The 16,867-nt window shown below is 36.2% G+C and overlaps 1 protein-coding gene across 2 annotated transcripts in view; it reads left to right on the forward strand.

The window, feature by feature from the left end:
- Positions 1-2,934: 2,934 nt before the first annotated feature.
- LOC136027143 (chloride channel protein 2-like) overlaps positions 2,935-16,867 on the forward strand; it is a 78,525-nt gene continuing 64,592 nt past the window's right edge. Inside the window, exons 1-3 of one of the 2 annotated variants that reach the window (XM_065704112.1) lie at positions 2,935-3,102; positions 12,793-13,063; positions 14,193-14,318. In XM_065704112.1, coding sequence (XP_065560184.1) covers positions 3,082-3,102; positions 12,793-13,063; positions 14,193-14,318 — 418 coding nt within the window. In that variant the 5' untranslated portion in view covers positions 2,935-3,081. Of the gene's footprint in view, positions 3,103-5,818; positions 5,917-12,792; positions 13,064-14,192; positions 14,319-16,867 lie in introns of those variants that run through there. The other variant, XM_065704111.1, reaches the window with a different exon arrangement.

The raw sequence follows: 16,867 nt of genomic DNA on the forward strand, positions 1-16,867 counted from the left end.
AGTAAGGACCGGCATTAAAACTTAAAACGAACAGAGATTATTACGCATATGAGGGGTTCATCTTTTCCTAAATACCTCGCTCTTTATGCTAAAGTATTTTTAGTAATTTCAACTATTTATTCTACAGCCTTTGTGATTCAGGGGTCAATCTTATAAAATTGGGACAAAATTTAAGCTTTAGTGTAAATGCGAGGTATTAACGAGGGGACAAACTCCCTCATATACATTATAAAAATATACGAATATAGAATTTCGTTACGTAAGTTGATTTGTAAGTTACGTATATTATTTGTAAGTTACGTATATTTTTTACTAATAAAAACGTTCGTTCAAAATTAAAAATTTTAGTTGCCTTTTTAAGTAACCAAAAAATTGGAGGGCAACTAGGCCTCCTCCCCCACCCTTTTTCTCAGAATTGTCTGATCAAAACTAAGAGAATGCCATTTAGAAAAAAAATTAAATACGCAAATTTCGTTTTAATTAATCATTTGCAGAGAGCCAAAATCAAACATGCATTAATTCAAAAAAGTTCAGAAATTAAATAAAAAAACAAGTTTTTTAACTGAAAGTAAGGAGCGACATTACAACTTAAGACGAGCAGAAATTACTCCGTGCATAAAAGGGGCTATTCCCTTCTCAACGTCCCGCTCTTTACGTTAAAGTTGTTTACTGTTTTATAAAGTAGAAGTGAGAGAAGGAGTGAAACTTTACCGTAAAGAGCGGGACGTTGAGAAGGGAACAGCCCCTTTTATACACGGATTAATTTCTGTTCGTTTTAAGTTTTAATGTCGCTCCTTACTTTCAGTTAAAAAACTTGTTTTTTTTATTTATTTAATCCATGAAGAAACGTTAAGAGTTTAGAAAAAGCAATGAGATCGGAAAAATGTGGGTTTTTTCAACGGCAAGTAAACTAGAAAATAAAAAAGTGAAAAAATAAAAGTTTTAAAGTCTAATCTAAAAATAAAAATCTTAAAGTAAGCATCGGAAAGGGATTCCATCGTGTATCATCTAAAAGACTCCTACTCTGGAATATCCAGTACTGGTATAACGAAAACTATTTCTCAAATATAACCATTTAAACTCATTTTACCTCCATATTCAAGCATCTTAGCGAAATTCTTGTATTATGACATTGGAACTAAAAAAAAGTAGCTTGCGAAAACAATAGGCCTAAACAGATTGAAAGGCTTGGGGTCGTGGAGATCTCGTTAAAATGGTCCAAAGAACATTTCCCCTTTAACCTCCTTTAACGAGGATAATTGGTGTGAAGATGAAACCTTTTGTCTATCTTCAAAAATTCAGTTAGAATTTTGGAATTTAGACCAGAAAACATTCATGGGTCTCTCAAACCTCTAGAGCTGATATAGTTGGGTCGATATAAATATTTATTATTATTCATCTACAGTAGCTGCAATGATTAAAAATATTAAGGTCTTTTTTATTTTAGATGGCCAAAATCTTTCTTAAAGAATCAATGCCCTCTAATTCAATCAAGACAGAAAGAAAGGATTGAAAAAAAAGAAACTGCTAAGGAGAATCTCTAAAACGTTTAAGCTGGTACTATTTGAAGTGGATTCCTAAGGCTAGTCTCCAAAGACAATTCTCAACTGATGTATTTACATGCCTACCATACATAAATGATGAAAATACTTGCAACCAAAACAATTGTATAAAGCTCCTTCTAAAGCTGCGAGTATTTCTGTTCGGTATTTCAGCCCCAACACACGCAGACACACAAGACAAGCAAATAGGCCTAAATAAAGCTTATTCTCGAGACACTGCAATACAAAAGCTTGACTTAAAAATGAAAATCAGAACACCTCGGGGGGGGGGGGGGTATCACAAAGGGCTATAATACCTTAAAGGACATTAAAAATCGACAAAATTAAATAAAAGCTGGTTCTTTTCGAATGAAACTATAAACTAGTAATTAAGCTGAAAAATAGAAGAAAACAACTGATATACGAGTTGGCTACAGCCAACTCAGTCTCCAGTTGTGATTTGTCTTCTTCTCAGTGCTTTAAGATTGGTTGTGTCTGGAAAAATGTAAAAAACTTAAAAAAAAGTGTTATCACACAGGTTCGAAAGTGAAAGTGCTTAATATTCATTTTTGCACTAAAATTGTGATCCAAGTGTTTCATTTATTGGGTAATTTCTTCTTGTTTTCAGTTTTCCTCCTATCTTTACTTTCATACGAAAATTAACTTGTTTTTTGTTTAGCTTATATTAGATGCTGGCATGAAAATTGTCGTAAAACGAATGAAATACTGTTGACAGTCTAGTTTTTTTAGCAGAGTATTTAATAGTCATCAGCCTGGTCTTTTGAATAATGTATTTGCACATTATATATAATAACCAGCAAATGTTTTTTACGGTTAAATTATTTTAAGAATATCAACCCATACTATTCTGATGTCTAACACGTACGCAATGGAAATGGGACTGGTCTAGGGAAGTTAGTACCTTCCAGGGCGAGGTCAATATCAAGCGTCATCCAGAAGACTAGAAGATGAAGACTATACGCAATTTGGATGAACATGGAACGTCAACTTAACTGATCTTAGAGTTACATGATAAAAGGCAGCAGGGTGCAAGAGATCCCTAATCAAAAACCCCTTGATATAAAAGTGAAATGATGGTCTTTGTATCAATAAGCAATTAAGTCGGTAGGTGGTTAGACTTCATGTTTTTCTATATTTATCATATTATTTGATTTTTATTTTTGCAAGAGCAGGTCAATCACTATCAGAATTAGATGTGTTAAGCATAATTCATCTTATAAATGAAGTAGTTATTTATTCCGACCTTAATTTATCATAGCTTGGATGGAATCAAAATATAAAAGGTACTTAATATTCTTAGATACCTGTACTCGGCGCATTTTTTCGGAAATAAAAAAATAATCATGAACGTAAATTTAGCACGTAGCGAGTTGTTGGTTCTTAAGAATTGATAATTTGGATTTACGACAATATTGCGAAAATTCTTTTAAAATACTAAATTTAAATTAAATGAGATTCTTTCAGTTATTTTGTTAATGGTTACTCTGCCTGATCTTGGGAGTTTGGGGACTAAATTCCAATGGATACAGGAATGAAAGATGTAAGTGATGTTGGGTTATTATTTTTAACACCTTTTGACAATTAATCGGATATATAGGAACCCATAGACAAAATGAAACCCCTTCATTGATAACGTCTGGAGCGTAAGTAATTCAATAAAAAACGTCTTGAAAATTTTAACAAGTTAGCATTTTCAGCTATTTCAAGTGATATAATTTGAGGACTTACTATGTGTATGTGTTTCAATAGTAAGTAATACTTTAAGATAGTCATGTCGAACAAGACAAAAATTTTGAGATATAATCTATGTTAGAGATGCCCTATGGGAGATATGTATAGAGGCGCCAAAAGAACTACAATACTTTGTAAAAGTAACTTAACCTTTTCCAATAGCACTAGTATTTTAGATTAACTAGAAACTTCTATAAAATGTTTAATAACTTGTATTAGGCGCAATTAAGTCAAAATCAGTCCTCTCCTCATCCACCATATGGCTAAAAAAAATGGCCCCCTTTTCAGTCTTCCATGCTTGGGATTCGTTATTTTACTATTAAAGAATACATCTTTTCAAATCCTTGAAATTTTCAATTTTGGTTCATTCATGAATTCAATTCATGTGGAAAAACCTAAGTACTGGGCTGAAGAAGCGGCTTAAAGTAATTTTTTAAATCTATTCACTGATTTGATTTGCAGAAAGCTAAACTATTATTTTTTTTTCTTTTTTGTGTCGTATTCATTAATACGTTATAAAACGGTAGAAGAACAGATTTGAATCATTCGGTTTGTCCTCATAACTGTATAAAAAATCTTTGTGCAACTAATTTAGATTTTCTCTTACATCTAAACTACTTTAAATTACCGAATCAAAAACTTTAAGAATTTTCAAATAAAAGATATTTTACTTCATTAAAATTGATGCAGGAAAAAAAGCACGTTGAAAACTTACTCTTACTTTGAATTTAGATTTTTATTCGATTAATGAAAATATACGGTATAATTTCTGTTTCTTCATTAGCTTTTCAAGTATTCCAATTTTTTAACAGTGACCCTCCCTTTAGTTTCATAGTATTGTTGCAAAATAAGAAATCATATTTCCTATTTACCACTGTGATTTTAGGTCCCCTACACTCCCCTCGTTTTGTAATTACTTTGTTAAATGTAACAAGTCAGAGAAATAGTGTATCCAATTCATAGCTAATAAACTGGATGTTATCCACCAGCCTTACTTGCGCATTGCAAGATTCTGATCCGTAACTAATTAAACATGGTTTTCAATTCTTTTCTTTGTCAGGTCTTATAAATTTAACGATGACCCCCTTTATAGATCATAGCGTTTCTGTTATAACCACGCTAATGTTACACAATGGCTTAGGGTAAACATAGGCCTGCTTTTTGAGGCAGCTTTATAATGTATGGACTTTATTTGCCATACATTTTGCTGTGCTAATATAGTTGATGCTCAGCTAGCTTTAACTGGGGCCAAGATGGGTTGGGGCAGGGACTAGCCATCTTAACTGTCTTAGGAGTTACAAACTCAAGCACCACCGCTGCCCATCTCTACTTGGGACTAAAATTTTGTAAACTAGAAACCGTAAAGTTATTCATCGAAAGCTTCTTTTACTTGGTAGACAATTTTAAAGCACTGCAAAAGCCTGATGATAAAGCATAAGCCTTTTGGTGAGACTACCTTCACCAAAATTGAATTGGATCCTTCCGGTAAGAAATTTGGTTTATACCTTTACGTCTGACAACAAAATAATAGTTATATTTGTAAAATTAAAAGTGTCATTTAAATCAAGAAAAAGATGAGCGAAAATAAGGAGAGATATCGAAAACACAAGTTTAGATATTGCAACTCAAATTTATCCTAACCTCGATAGCTAAGGTTCTGCAAGGGTAACAATTCCATCAGCTTGGAACCATTTTTTATAACTATTTTACTAATAAAGATCAATATTTTGATTCATAGCTTTGTACGATAGAACCACACAACAGATCTTTTTACCAGCTAGCCGTATACTTAGGGGAGAATCACTTCTCCACGTATGCATAGCACCTCTGATTGCAATCCACAAGCACCGGTTACAAAGAAAAATAATCATAAAACAAATTGGATGTTAGATATTTACTTAAAAGATATTTACGTGAATGATAATTACTTAAAGATGATTACTTAAGGACTTTACGCAACATGTTGTATAAGCATCTTGTAATATTAACTTAGCATCCAATTAGTATTTGATCATTGATTAAATTAGTAATTAGTAACCAAAAGTACTGAAAACAACAATGACCATTACTAAACAATTTGAAGTATTCTTATTGTAAGAAGAAGAAGTTAGCTCGATTAAACCTAGAAGCAATATTAGATTACACAAGAAATTAAACTTTTCACTGCTTAAGATCTGAGTGGTGCCAAGTGAACGATTGCTATGACTTTCCTGGAAACTCATAAGGATAGATTCTAGAAAAAATAATAAGGAAAGATCCTAAATGATACTATCAATAATCCTCTTCAAAAGTTTTCCAGACAATCAAAATAAAACAATAGATTTCTATGCCTCCGCTCTTGTGCCGTAAACTCTTTCTTTCATTAACGGAAATTCAACTGCTATAAAACGGTTTCTTCCATTTTTTCTGTTGATATTTCTTTTGTGAGATAAGAAATTTATTTATTACACATAATTGTAATTACAGGGATTAATTCATATCTGTGTTACTGCCAATAGTCAATATTCTTTAGTGAAACATTTTGATTAAAAGTCAAACCTATTCAGTTCAACTAACACCACGAATAATGGCATATGTTAACATAAAATCGAATTATATGAACGAACCTGTTGTTTGTAAAAAGGTAGGATAAATATGCATCCACTACAAGTGAAACATTACTATTTCGCTTATCTTGACGAATCCATATCCAGGATACCCATACAAATTTACCCAAGGGAGTGGGGAGATGTGCGAGCGAGTTTTTTTTAATGAAGGGAGGGGCTTTAAAAAATTAGCTTCTTTTGCAGAAAAATAAGAAAGTGATTACAAAGACTGGCTTTTTTTATCGGTTTATATCTTCTAGTGAAGGGATAAAACCCCCTACCTTTATTTTAGTTATCCTTGTCGAACATGGTACTGATTTAGATCGTGATGGACTAAAGTGTGAGATGACTTGCATAATTGGATAATGAATGTGGAAAGTGTAAATGTTTTAGTACATTTTGCATCGTAAGAGGAACCTCAAAATTCTTACTAGATTTTAGGACTTCGTTCTTTGACTATTGGATTAAATCTAAAAGACACAAAACCGCGAGTTTTATATTTTTGAAGGGATCAAGCTATACACGGAAATCTTGCGTGGAAAGGTTTATATTTTTCTGATTTTTTTTTAATTTGAAATAAAAAAATCCACTTTTTAAACTTTCTCTACTTATGAGGAAAGCCAAGAGGAGGTTTTCATATTCCTGGCTCCACTTAGAAGATATTCCTTGTCAATCAAATACAAAAGAATAATTGGGGATGGGAAAAACTCATGAAACGATAGCCATCCAAATACAATTAGCTCTTTACAAAATTAAGGACTTTTGGATACTGATCGAATCCATAATTTGTTTCACTTATATCCCTTAGCATTCAAAGCAAGAATTGTAAACTTCATTCTGTGGCTGTTCCACAAGACTCCTTTGTTATTAAAAGAAAATGATATTTCCCTCCAAATCAACTTTTAACAGTCAAATGCAGTCAACAGACTTAGTGAATGATCCCTCATGATTTTTCTAACGTATCTTGTAATCATTCATTTCGTAGTGTTACCTTTATTTGATGAAAAGTAGAATTAGTAGTTGTTGAATATATTATTACTAGTTAAAACTAATTTAGAAGTTGAAAAGCATGACCACTCCGCAGACAGCACCAAATCAACTCTGAAGTCTATCTTGCAACATTATGTGATTCAAATATGATAGACCCCTTGAGAGAAGGAGATATTCAAAACCCACAAACAAAACCACCGTCTTGTATCATAACCTTCAATTTCTGTCAAAAATGGCGATAAAGACAAACAAAGCAAGAACCAAGAGCTCATATGGCACTTAGGACGAGGTCGGAAGAGCCAAGAGCTTTTTCCCACTAAGTTTCATTACCATCTCTCCACTCTTTTTCCAAGATTTCCGGTCTCTCTCTCCAACTCCCCCAAATGTCACCGGATCTGGTCCCTGATACGCCAGACAACTTTCAGGGCTCGCTATATTGATCATGTATCTAGCTTCGAATCTTCTTCATGTAAAAATTGGGATGGTCCGAGATTCGAACCTGAGACTTCTCGTAGCGCCCTCTTGATTTATACTCTAAGCAAGAATCATACCCCAAGACCAAAAGCCATACTTAAAAAGAGCAATCATTTGTTTTATCGACAAACAAAATTCTTCTCAACTATCTTTTTCGCTCACTCCCCCCCCAAGATGGTCAAATCGAGAATTTAATTTAATCTGGACCCTGATACGCCTGCCAACTTTCATCGTCCTAGCTTATATGGAAGTGCCAAAACTAATAAATCCCCGCCAACTACCCCAAAGAGAGCGGATTCGGTTATGTCAATAACGTATCTAGGACATGTGTTTATTCTTCCCACCAAGTTTCATCCCGATCTCTTCAATCTAAACGTTTTCCAATATTTCTGGTCCCCCCCCCCAACTCCCCTAATGTCACTGGATCTGATCGGGATGTCAAATAAGGGCACTGAGACACGAGGTCCTTTTAAATATCAAATTTAACTATGATCTGATTACCCGTTCGTAAGTTAAATTTACAGCATTTTTTCTAGTTTTTCCAAATCACCCCCCCCCCCCTACAAGGGGTCCATCCCTCCAAGGGGGGACCAAGAGAGCCAATCCGGTCTGGTCATGTAAATCACGTATCTAATACTTTTGCTTATTCTTCACACCAAGTATCATCACGATGTCTCCATCCTAAGCGTTTTTTAGGATTTACAATTTTCCTCGCAAACTCCCCAATGTCCCCAAATCTGGTCAGGATTTAAATTAAGAGCTCTGAGACCTGAGGTCTTTTTTTAATATTTAATATCATTCAGATCCAATCACCCCTTCGTAAGTTAAAAATTCCTCCCTTTTTTAATTTTTCAGAATTACCGAATTAGGTTCCCTTCCACTCTCCCAAAGAGAGCGGATCCGGTCCGTTATGTCAATAGCATATCTAGGACATGTGCTTATTTTCCCCACCAAGTTTCATCCCAATCTCTCCACTCTAAGCGTTTTCCAAGATTTCCCGTATCCCCCTCCCAACTCCTCCCAATGACACTGGATCCGATCAGGATTCAAAATAAGAGGTTGAAATTACAAGGTCCTTCTAAATATCAAATACCATTAAAATGCGATCACTCGCTCGTAAGTTACAAATGCCTTGATTTTGCTAACTTTTCCGAATTACCCCCCCCCCCTCCCCAACTCCCCAAGGAGGGTGGATCCGTTCTGGTTATGTCAATCATGTATCTAGGACTTGTGCTTATTTTGTCATAAAGTTTCATCCTGATCACCCCAACTCTAGGCGTTTTCCAAGAGTTCGGGTTTCCGCCCCCAGCTCCCCCCAGTGTCACCAGATTCGGTCGGGATTTAATATAAGGTTTTTGAGACACAATATCTTTCTAAATATAAATTTTCTTTAAGATCCGATCACTCCTTCGTAAGTTAAAAATACCTCATTCTTTCTAATTTTCCGAACTAACTATCCCCCCACATCCTCCCCTCCCCCAGATGGTCAAATGGAAGAAAAAAATATTTCTAATTTAATCGTATTTGGTTCCTGATACATCTACCGAATTTCATCGTTCTAGCATATGTGGAAATGCTCAAACTAGCAAAACCGGGACACACCGACAGAACTCGCGATCGCCATATATCATTTGGTAAATGCCAAGTGCCATAAAAACAAAACGAAAGAAAACATGGAAAGGATAATTAGCTTTCAAATGAGCCTTTAAACACCATTACGATTCTCCAGTGCCTCAATAATAACGGAGAAAAAAAAATGGCAATCAGTGCTTTACAGACTAAAATATGGTTTCCTCAAGTTTTTATGGCACTTGGTATTAACCAAGTGACATATAGCAATCGCCAATTCTGTCGGTCTGTCTGTCGGTCTGTCTGTCTGTCTGTCGGTCCCGGTTTTGCTACTTTAGGCACTTCCAGGTAAGCTAGGACGATGAAATTTGGCAGGCGTATCAGGGACGACTTGACTTACTTACTTGACTTAAGTCTCCTTCCGGGCACTGCTCGGCGTAGAGAGTGACGTCTACCTCCTTCACCCACTTTATGGCGAGTATTTGCTCTTCGCCCTGTCTGATGATTGCCATCGCCAAGAACTCGGACAGGCTGTCGGACCAACGTTTCTTCGGTCGGCCGTGAGGTCGCTTCCAACCGACTTTGATAGGGTCGAAGTCATAGATCATCTTTGCGGGTAGATGTGGTGGCATTCGAAGCAGATGCCCGAACCATCGTAAGGCTCGCTCGGCTGCTTGAGTCGAAAACCAAGACTGCTTTGTGAGCTGCAGAAGCTTTTCATTGCTGACGAAGTTGGACCATCGTAGGCCCTCAATCCTCCTCAGGCTCTTTGCATGAAATACGTCTATTTTCTTGAGGGTTGCAGCTGATGGTTGCCATGTCTCAGCTCCGTAAAGCATCACAGAGCCGACTAGAGCGTTGAAGATCCACAGTTTCACTGTGTGACTGATATTTAGTTTTCGCCAGAGGTGACGATTGAGTCTACCCATGACAGAAGACGCTTTAGATAATCTTGCCTGCAGCTCGGGGAGAAGTGAGCCATTTGAAGAAATTACGGAGCCCAGGTAGATGAAGTCTTTAACAACCTCGATGCTAGTGGTGCTGTCCAGGCTAACTGGAGAGTTAACAGCAGGAGAAGACGGTCTATGGCCATAATTTTAGTTTTGTTCCAGTTTATATGCAGTCCTACTTTGGCAGACTCTTCTCGCAGAATTCGGAGCGCTTCCAGCAGCTGCTCCATGTAGTCCGCCAGAATGGCCAAGTCATCGGCAAAATCGACATCTGTGATGGTATGATCTCCGAATTTGAGCCCAAAGCTGAGACGTGAAGTGGTTTTTGTCATAACGTAATCTATGATGACATTGAAGAGCTCTGGGGCCACTGCACATCCTTGGCGCACCCCTGTCTTGATTTGAAAGAACGGGCTGCGCCGACAATTAACTTGTACACAGCTCTCCGTCCCAAGGTGCAGGCCTTGAAAAGTCTGCAATATTTCTCGGGTAGGCCAGTCAACTCTAGAATCCGCCAAAGAGCTTTTCGATAGACTGAGTCAAATGCAGCACGGAAGTCAACCAGCTTAAATTAGAAATAGTCGTTTTCCCAATTTGACCATCTGGGGGGAGTGGGGGGCCGGTTAATTCGGAAAAACAGAAAAAATGAAGAATTTTTAACTTATGAATGGGTAATTGGATCTTAATGAAATTTGATGTTTGGAATGATATTGTATCTCAGAGCTCTTATGTTAAATCCCGACCGGATCTGATGACATTGGGGGAGTTGGGAGGGGGAAACCTAAAACTTGGAAAACACTTAGCGTGGAGGGATCGGGATGAAACTTGGTGGAAAAATAAACACAAGTCTTAGATACATGATTGACATAAACGGAACGGATCCGCTCTCTTTGGGGTAGTTTGGGGGGGGGATTTATTTCTGAAAAATTAGAAAAAATGAGGTATTTTTAACCTACGAACGGGTGATCCGATTTCAATGAAATTTGATGTTTAGAAGGATATCGTGTCTTAGAGCTCTTATTTTAAATCCTGACCGGATCTGGTGACTTTGGGGGGTGGGGGTAGGGAGGGGGAAACCTAAGACTTGGAAAACACTTAGAGTGGAGGGATCGGGATGAAACTTGGTGGGAAAAATAAACAAAAGTGCTAGATACATGACTGACATAAACGGAACGGATCTGTTCTCTTTGGGATAGTTGGGGGGGGGGGGTTATTTCTGAAAAATTAGAAAAAGGGAGGTATTTTTAACTTACGAACAGGTGATCGGATCTTAGTGAAATTTGATATTTAGGAGGATATCGTGGCTCAGAGCTCTTATTTTAAACCCGACCAGATTTGGAGACATTGGGGGGGGGGAGTTGGGAGGGGGAAACCTTAAACTTGAAAAACACTTAGAGTGGAGGGATCGGGATGAAACTTGGTGGGAAAAATAAGCGAAAGTTTTACATACGTGATTTACATAATTGGAACGGATCCGATCTATTGGGGGGGGGGGGGGGTTATTCGGAAAAATAAGAAAAAATGACGTATTTTTAACTTACGAAGGATCGATCGGATCTTCATGAAACTTCATATTTAGAAGGACCTCGTAACTCAGATCTCTTATTTTACATCTCAATCGGATCAGGCATAATTGGAGGGGGGCAGTTGGGGGGGACCGGAAATCTTAGAAAATACTTAAAGCGGTGAGATCAGGATGAAACTGGATGGGAAGAATAAAAACCTGTCTAAGATACGTCACTTACATAACCGGACCGGATCTGCTCTCTTTGGTGGAATTGGAGGGGGGGGTAATTTTGAAAATTGAGGTATTTGTAACTTACGAAAGGGTGACCAGATCTTAATGAAATTTGATATTTGATATTTTAAATTCTGACCAGATCCTGTGACGTTGGGGGGAGTTGGAGGGGGAAACGGGAATTCTTGGAAAACGTGAAAATTGGGGTATTTTTATCTTACGAATAGATGATCAGATCTTAATGAAATTTGTTTTTTAGAAAGAATTCATATCTCAGAGCTCTTATTTCAAATCCCGACCAAATTTTTTGACATTGGGGGGAGTTGGAGGGGAAAATCTTGGAAAAACACTTGGAGTGTAGGAATCGGGATGAAGCTTGGTGGATAGAATAAACAAATCTCCTTGATACGTGATTGACAGAATCGTACTGGATTCACTCTCTTTGGGGGAGTTGGGGAGAGGGGTTCAGTGATTTGGCGAGTTTGGTGCTTCTGGACGTGCTAGGACGATGAAAATTGATAGGCGTGTCAGGGAGCTGCACAATTTGACTTGATAAAGTCGTTTTCTCAGATTCGACCATCTGGGGGCTAAAGGGAGAGGAAAAATTAGAAAAATTAGGTATTTATAACTTACGAGTGGGTGATCGGATCTTAATGAATTTTGATATTTAGAAGGACATCGTGACTCCGAGCTCTTATTTTAAATCCTGACTGGCATTAAGCCTCTTATTTTCCTTTTTAAATCAATCTATTGATTCATAGAATTTTCTTAGAACTCACACCATATGATCTCTTGGCTCTTAGCTCTTCTCGCCTCGTCACAAGTGCCATATGAGCTCTTAGCTCTTGTTAAAATAGGGGACTGAAAACCTCAAAAAACAGGTTTTGACGGTGAAAGTCTGAAAGGTGAACTTTTTATTTTGATCCTGCTGCATTTTCATAGGCTTTCTGTGTAATTTTAGGAATATTGACAGGTTCGTTTTTTGCAATAGACTTTATTAGTATGACAAACTGGAATAAAAGCTGCCATTTTTGAATCATTATCAAAGGACAATCTTATCAATTTTTTTACTGCACTTTTAAATTTTAGATTACTTTGGGCTGGGTTTCGCTCTTTACTAGGTTACTTTTTGGGAGGCCAACCATGACATCTGTCTTTCCACTATTTTGTAATTCTTCTTATTTTGTTTATAGATCAATGGCTTACATTCAGACAGCCTGATAGCACAATCTAAAGATCAAAAGAAGAGATTCAAGCTAATTGAAAAAGAACGAAAGAAAGCCGAAAAAGAGAGGGCAAAGGAGCTTCAGGCGTACCGAGGAAAATGGACTTCAAGATTTGACCGGGTTTTTGGTTGGCTTTTAGCAAAAATAGGAGAAGACACCATTTTTCTTGCTTTTCTTGGAATTATAGTAGCCATCATTAGCTTTGTGCAAGATTACATTGTTGTCCAGCTTCATAGAGGTATGAATCTATAAGAGTTAAACATTTTGGACGCAATTTTGTCGCGAAGGTTTTAGACAAAGAGAAAATTCTCAGTGTTTTAGGAGGCATTCTTTTTGTTAACTGCGAAAGAATAATCTGTGCCATTTGTGGCAAAAGATGCCCCTGAAAAAATGCATGGAATTCATGAACTTGTGCAAGATATGTTTATAGGTTCCTGGTCGTTACAAATAATTTTATTTTCGCAATATTTATACCATGTTTAGCATTTCAAAAGTGTAAAAATTTAATGAGAAACATGAATGTAAAGAAAAAATTACACAACTTGAAAGTAAAAGTAGCAATTCGAAACCACGTGAATATTGCATCAAAAATAACTTTGTATCTCTGATGTTACCTTTGATTTTTCCTTCACCTTTTTCCCAGTTCAGGTAAAAACAAATCAAAAATATCGAGAAAAGTGAAGCCCGGAAGGGTTCCTCCACAAATCAGACGTGATACCAGCCCATGTATAAGATGATGTATTATTTTAATTCATTTTTTAATAACCAAGATAATTCATTTTTCAAAGGCAATTAAATGTATAAAAAAATTGACAATCGGGTTAATCAACACTTTAAACTAAATATATCGATCGGATTGCCAAGGTCTCTGCCTCCCTATATTCGACTTGACCTATAAATGGACAACAAAAATAATCCTTTTGTATATTCTAGCTAGAATTAGAATTATCGGTACTTCCTTGTTATATTGCACACAAACATGAGAAATCGTATCGCGAAAATGAGACAATACCCGGTTTTAGTGGGCTTTATACCAAACAATTAGCTTCAACTCGGTGGAAAATATATTGTAGCAATATTTCAATTAAACATTTAGTTGATGTTTTGGTTAGGTTATGTTAGAAAATGTTTGTTTAGGTTATGTATTTAATATATTCTATCCTTTACCTCCCCCCTTCTCAATGTATATGTAAATATATAGCCCAAATTTGTTTCTACACATTATATTTTTATCATACTCAGGTATATTTCATTATGATTAACCTAACTTCAGTTCTTGAGTGTGTGCTATACAAAAAGGAAATACCGAATTATCTCTACTGTTCATATGGAATTAAAAGGAACTGATGAGTTTGACTTTGTTTCAGCGCGAATACAAATGTATGACCTAACATCCATCGATGAGCTCAAATTCTTTGCTTGGGTGATATTGCCGGTTTCACTGGTTGTTTTTGCTGCAGGATTCGCTCACTTAGTAGCTCCTCAGGCGATTGGTAAGTCTTTTTTAGTGCATTTATCCTCTGAATGTATGACAAGATCTTGTGTACGGTATGTCAAAAGGCGTTATACTAAAATTGTTGTCAAAGCTTATTTTCTCGTCTAATATTAGGGAGTATACTATAATATTTTATAACCATAACTGAAACTTGTAACTTCTTACTTAAAAATTTTGTTTTCTTAACTTGAAGGCTGAAAAGAAGTTTCTTTCTACAATGAACTCCTCATTAGTAACAAGTGGCAAACCATGAACCTATTTTCACTCTCGTGTACATTTATAATAGCCTACATACACATAAAATACTAAACTTTAGTTACCGGGACTGATTTATTCGGCTTTGGTTTTTGAACTTCATATAACCAAATTAATTGAATCCATCAAACAATAAGTGGAGAGAATTTAATCTGAAGGTAAGTTTCTTGCTTCCTTTTTAACTTTGGCATTTCCATAATCAGGCTGTTGATTTAACATTGTTTTGGTGAAATTGGCTTTAAAAAAGCTGGATATACTGTATTGAATTTTATTATCACTATTTGGTGTTAGGTCTTACCAATAGAGGTTACACATATAAATGTCTAGTTTTAAGAATACATAAAGATACCAAAAATAATTATTTTTTGACAAAGTAAATATTTTCAAACTCAGACATCGAGATTCTTTTTATTATTTTTTATCAGAAGATGGTATTTATACTTTAAAAACGTTTTGACAACTTTAAGAATTTTTTTATTTTTTATCGACTAGGTCTAAGGTCTTAGGCTAGTATGTAGTTTGCATAAGTGGTTCTTTCCTGTCAAGGTAAGATGGGAATGATTTGAAAGGTAGGATGAGAAATCCTAGGGTTTTCTTGACACCCTGGATTTATCATACTTTGATCGGGAAATCGAATTCTTAACTTATTTATCATTGACGAATTTGCACAAGACATACACGTCTTTTGTACATAATTGGAACTTCGCTGGATTTTATTTCAAGGGTAAGGAATAAGGATTCTAAAAAAAAATGATTAAATAGGCGCATTTTGAATAACAGGAGCACGACTCAAAAGTATGTTGCCTTGCTGACGTACTGTATGTGCACAAAGAGAAAACATAGAGAAAAACATAGCAAGCTTCTTGTTTTATAAATACAAATTCGTTGTAGGTCTAAGCAACCTGACGCTGATACTGCTGAGCACTACTGCTTGATCTACTGCTGAGCACTTCTTTCCTGTACCACCATATCCAAATTTTCTACTTTAGCCACTTTCCTAAAGATTCCCAAGATATTTTCTTTTCATTACTGTGAGTAATGATTGAATTTTTTCTTCAAACCTTATTGTCATTCAAAATTCAGAAATACTACTGCTTTGGTTTTCTTGTCAGCATTTTAGGTCAGATTGTCATGAGTCTATTTTTATCTGTTATATTCTGATCACATTTGTATATCTTTACTGATCCAATGCCTAGTTCATATGCTTAAATTGAGTTCGATGTACTTTACTTTTTTAAATTTGTCCTTCATTAAGAATCTACAATCGTTTAAATCTCACACCGAGCCTTTCAATAAGGTATTTGGGGATTAGCAAGGGCTTATTTATTATTCCGGTCTAAGCTGGCTGAAGTATCCATACTAGAATTAATAGACCTTTGAGTCACGTGTGCAAAGTGAGGGGGAATATTAATTCGCAAAACAACAAAAAAGACTCAAGTGAGAAGAAAACAGTATAAAAACGAAAACAGGAGTTATAGGGTGAAGAGAGGTTTTAGACCAAATATAACACCCAGTATCCTCTGTACATGTCTAAACTTTTCCGTAAGTTTTGTTTTTGTGAAAAAAAACACCAGCCCTTTTCTCAAAAAAGAAGGTTAGAAGTGACGCCGCTTAGGGGAAATGTAATCTAATGGTATAATTTTCTTGCAAAGGTGTTTTCGAAAAACTAGAATTTCCTCTTTTTTCTTCTGTGTCATGGAATTTAGACAGCTTTATTTTCAGCCATGTAGAGTATCACTACATTGTTTTTCTGTCGAAAATATTTTTACCTTCTTTGTTGTCTTTGGCTAAGAAAGAAATTCTTAGAAACACCAAATCATGCTAGAATGTTTCAACCAAAAAAAACTCGGTTACTACTACTACTAACAACTCACCACAGAACCAGGCCACCAGAGGCCAACGCAGCTAAGCATGCTCCTCCTCCTCCGTCCCAATCTATTCGAAGCCTCCCTCTTTACACCACCCCAGGAAGTTCTCATCTCCTTTAAATCTTCCTTTATGACATCCTCCCTCCTCAGACGAGGATGACCTGTTTTACATTTAGCCATAGACGATTAGCCGAAAAGGGCAATCTTCAGCACTCTGTCATGCTTCATCCTCAGAACGTGCCCTAGCCATCTCAACTCTTTTTTTCATATAGCCCTAGAAAGGGGGATTAAACCAAATTTTTCGTAAATCCTACTGCTTGAAATACGGTCAATCCGCCGGGTACCCAGAACAATCCGTTGGCGATTTCTCTACCAAAAATCCAGTGAATCTTCATCCGCTTTTCGGAGCGCCCGTGCTTCAGAG

Source organism: Artemia franciscana, chromosome 5, assembly GCF_032884065.1.
Source record: "Artemia franciscana chromosome 5, ASM3288406v1, whole genome shotgun sequence".
Lineage (NCBI taxonomy): Eukaryota > Metazoa > Arthropoda > Branchiopoda > Anostraca > Artemiidae > Artemia > Artemia franciscana.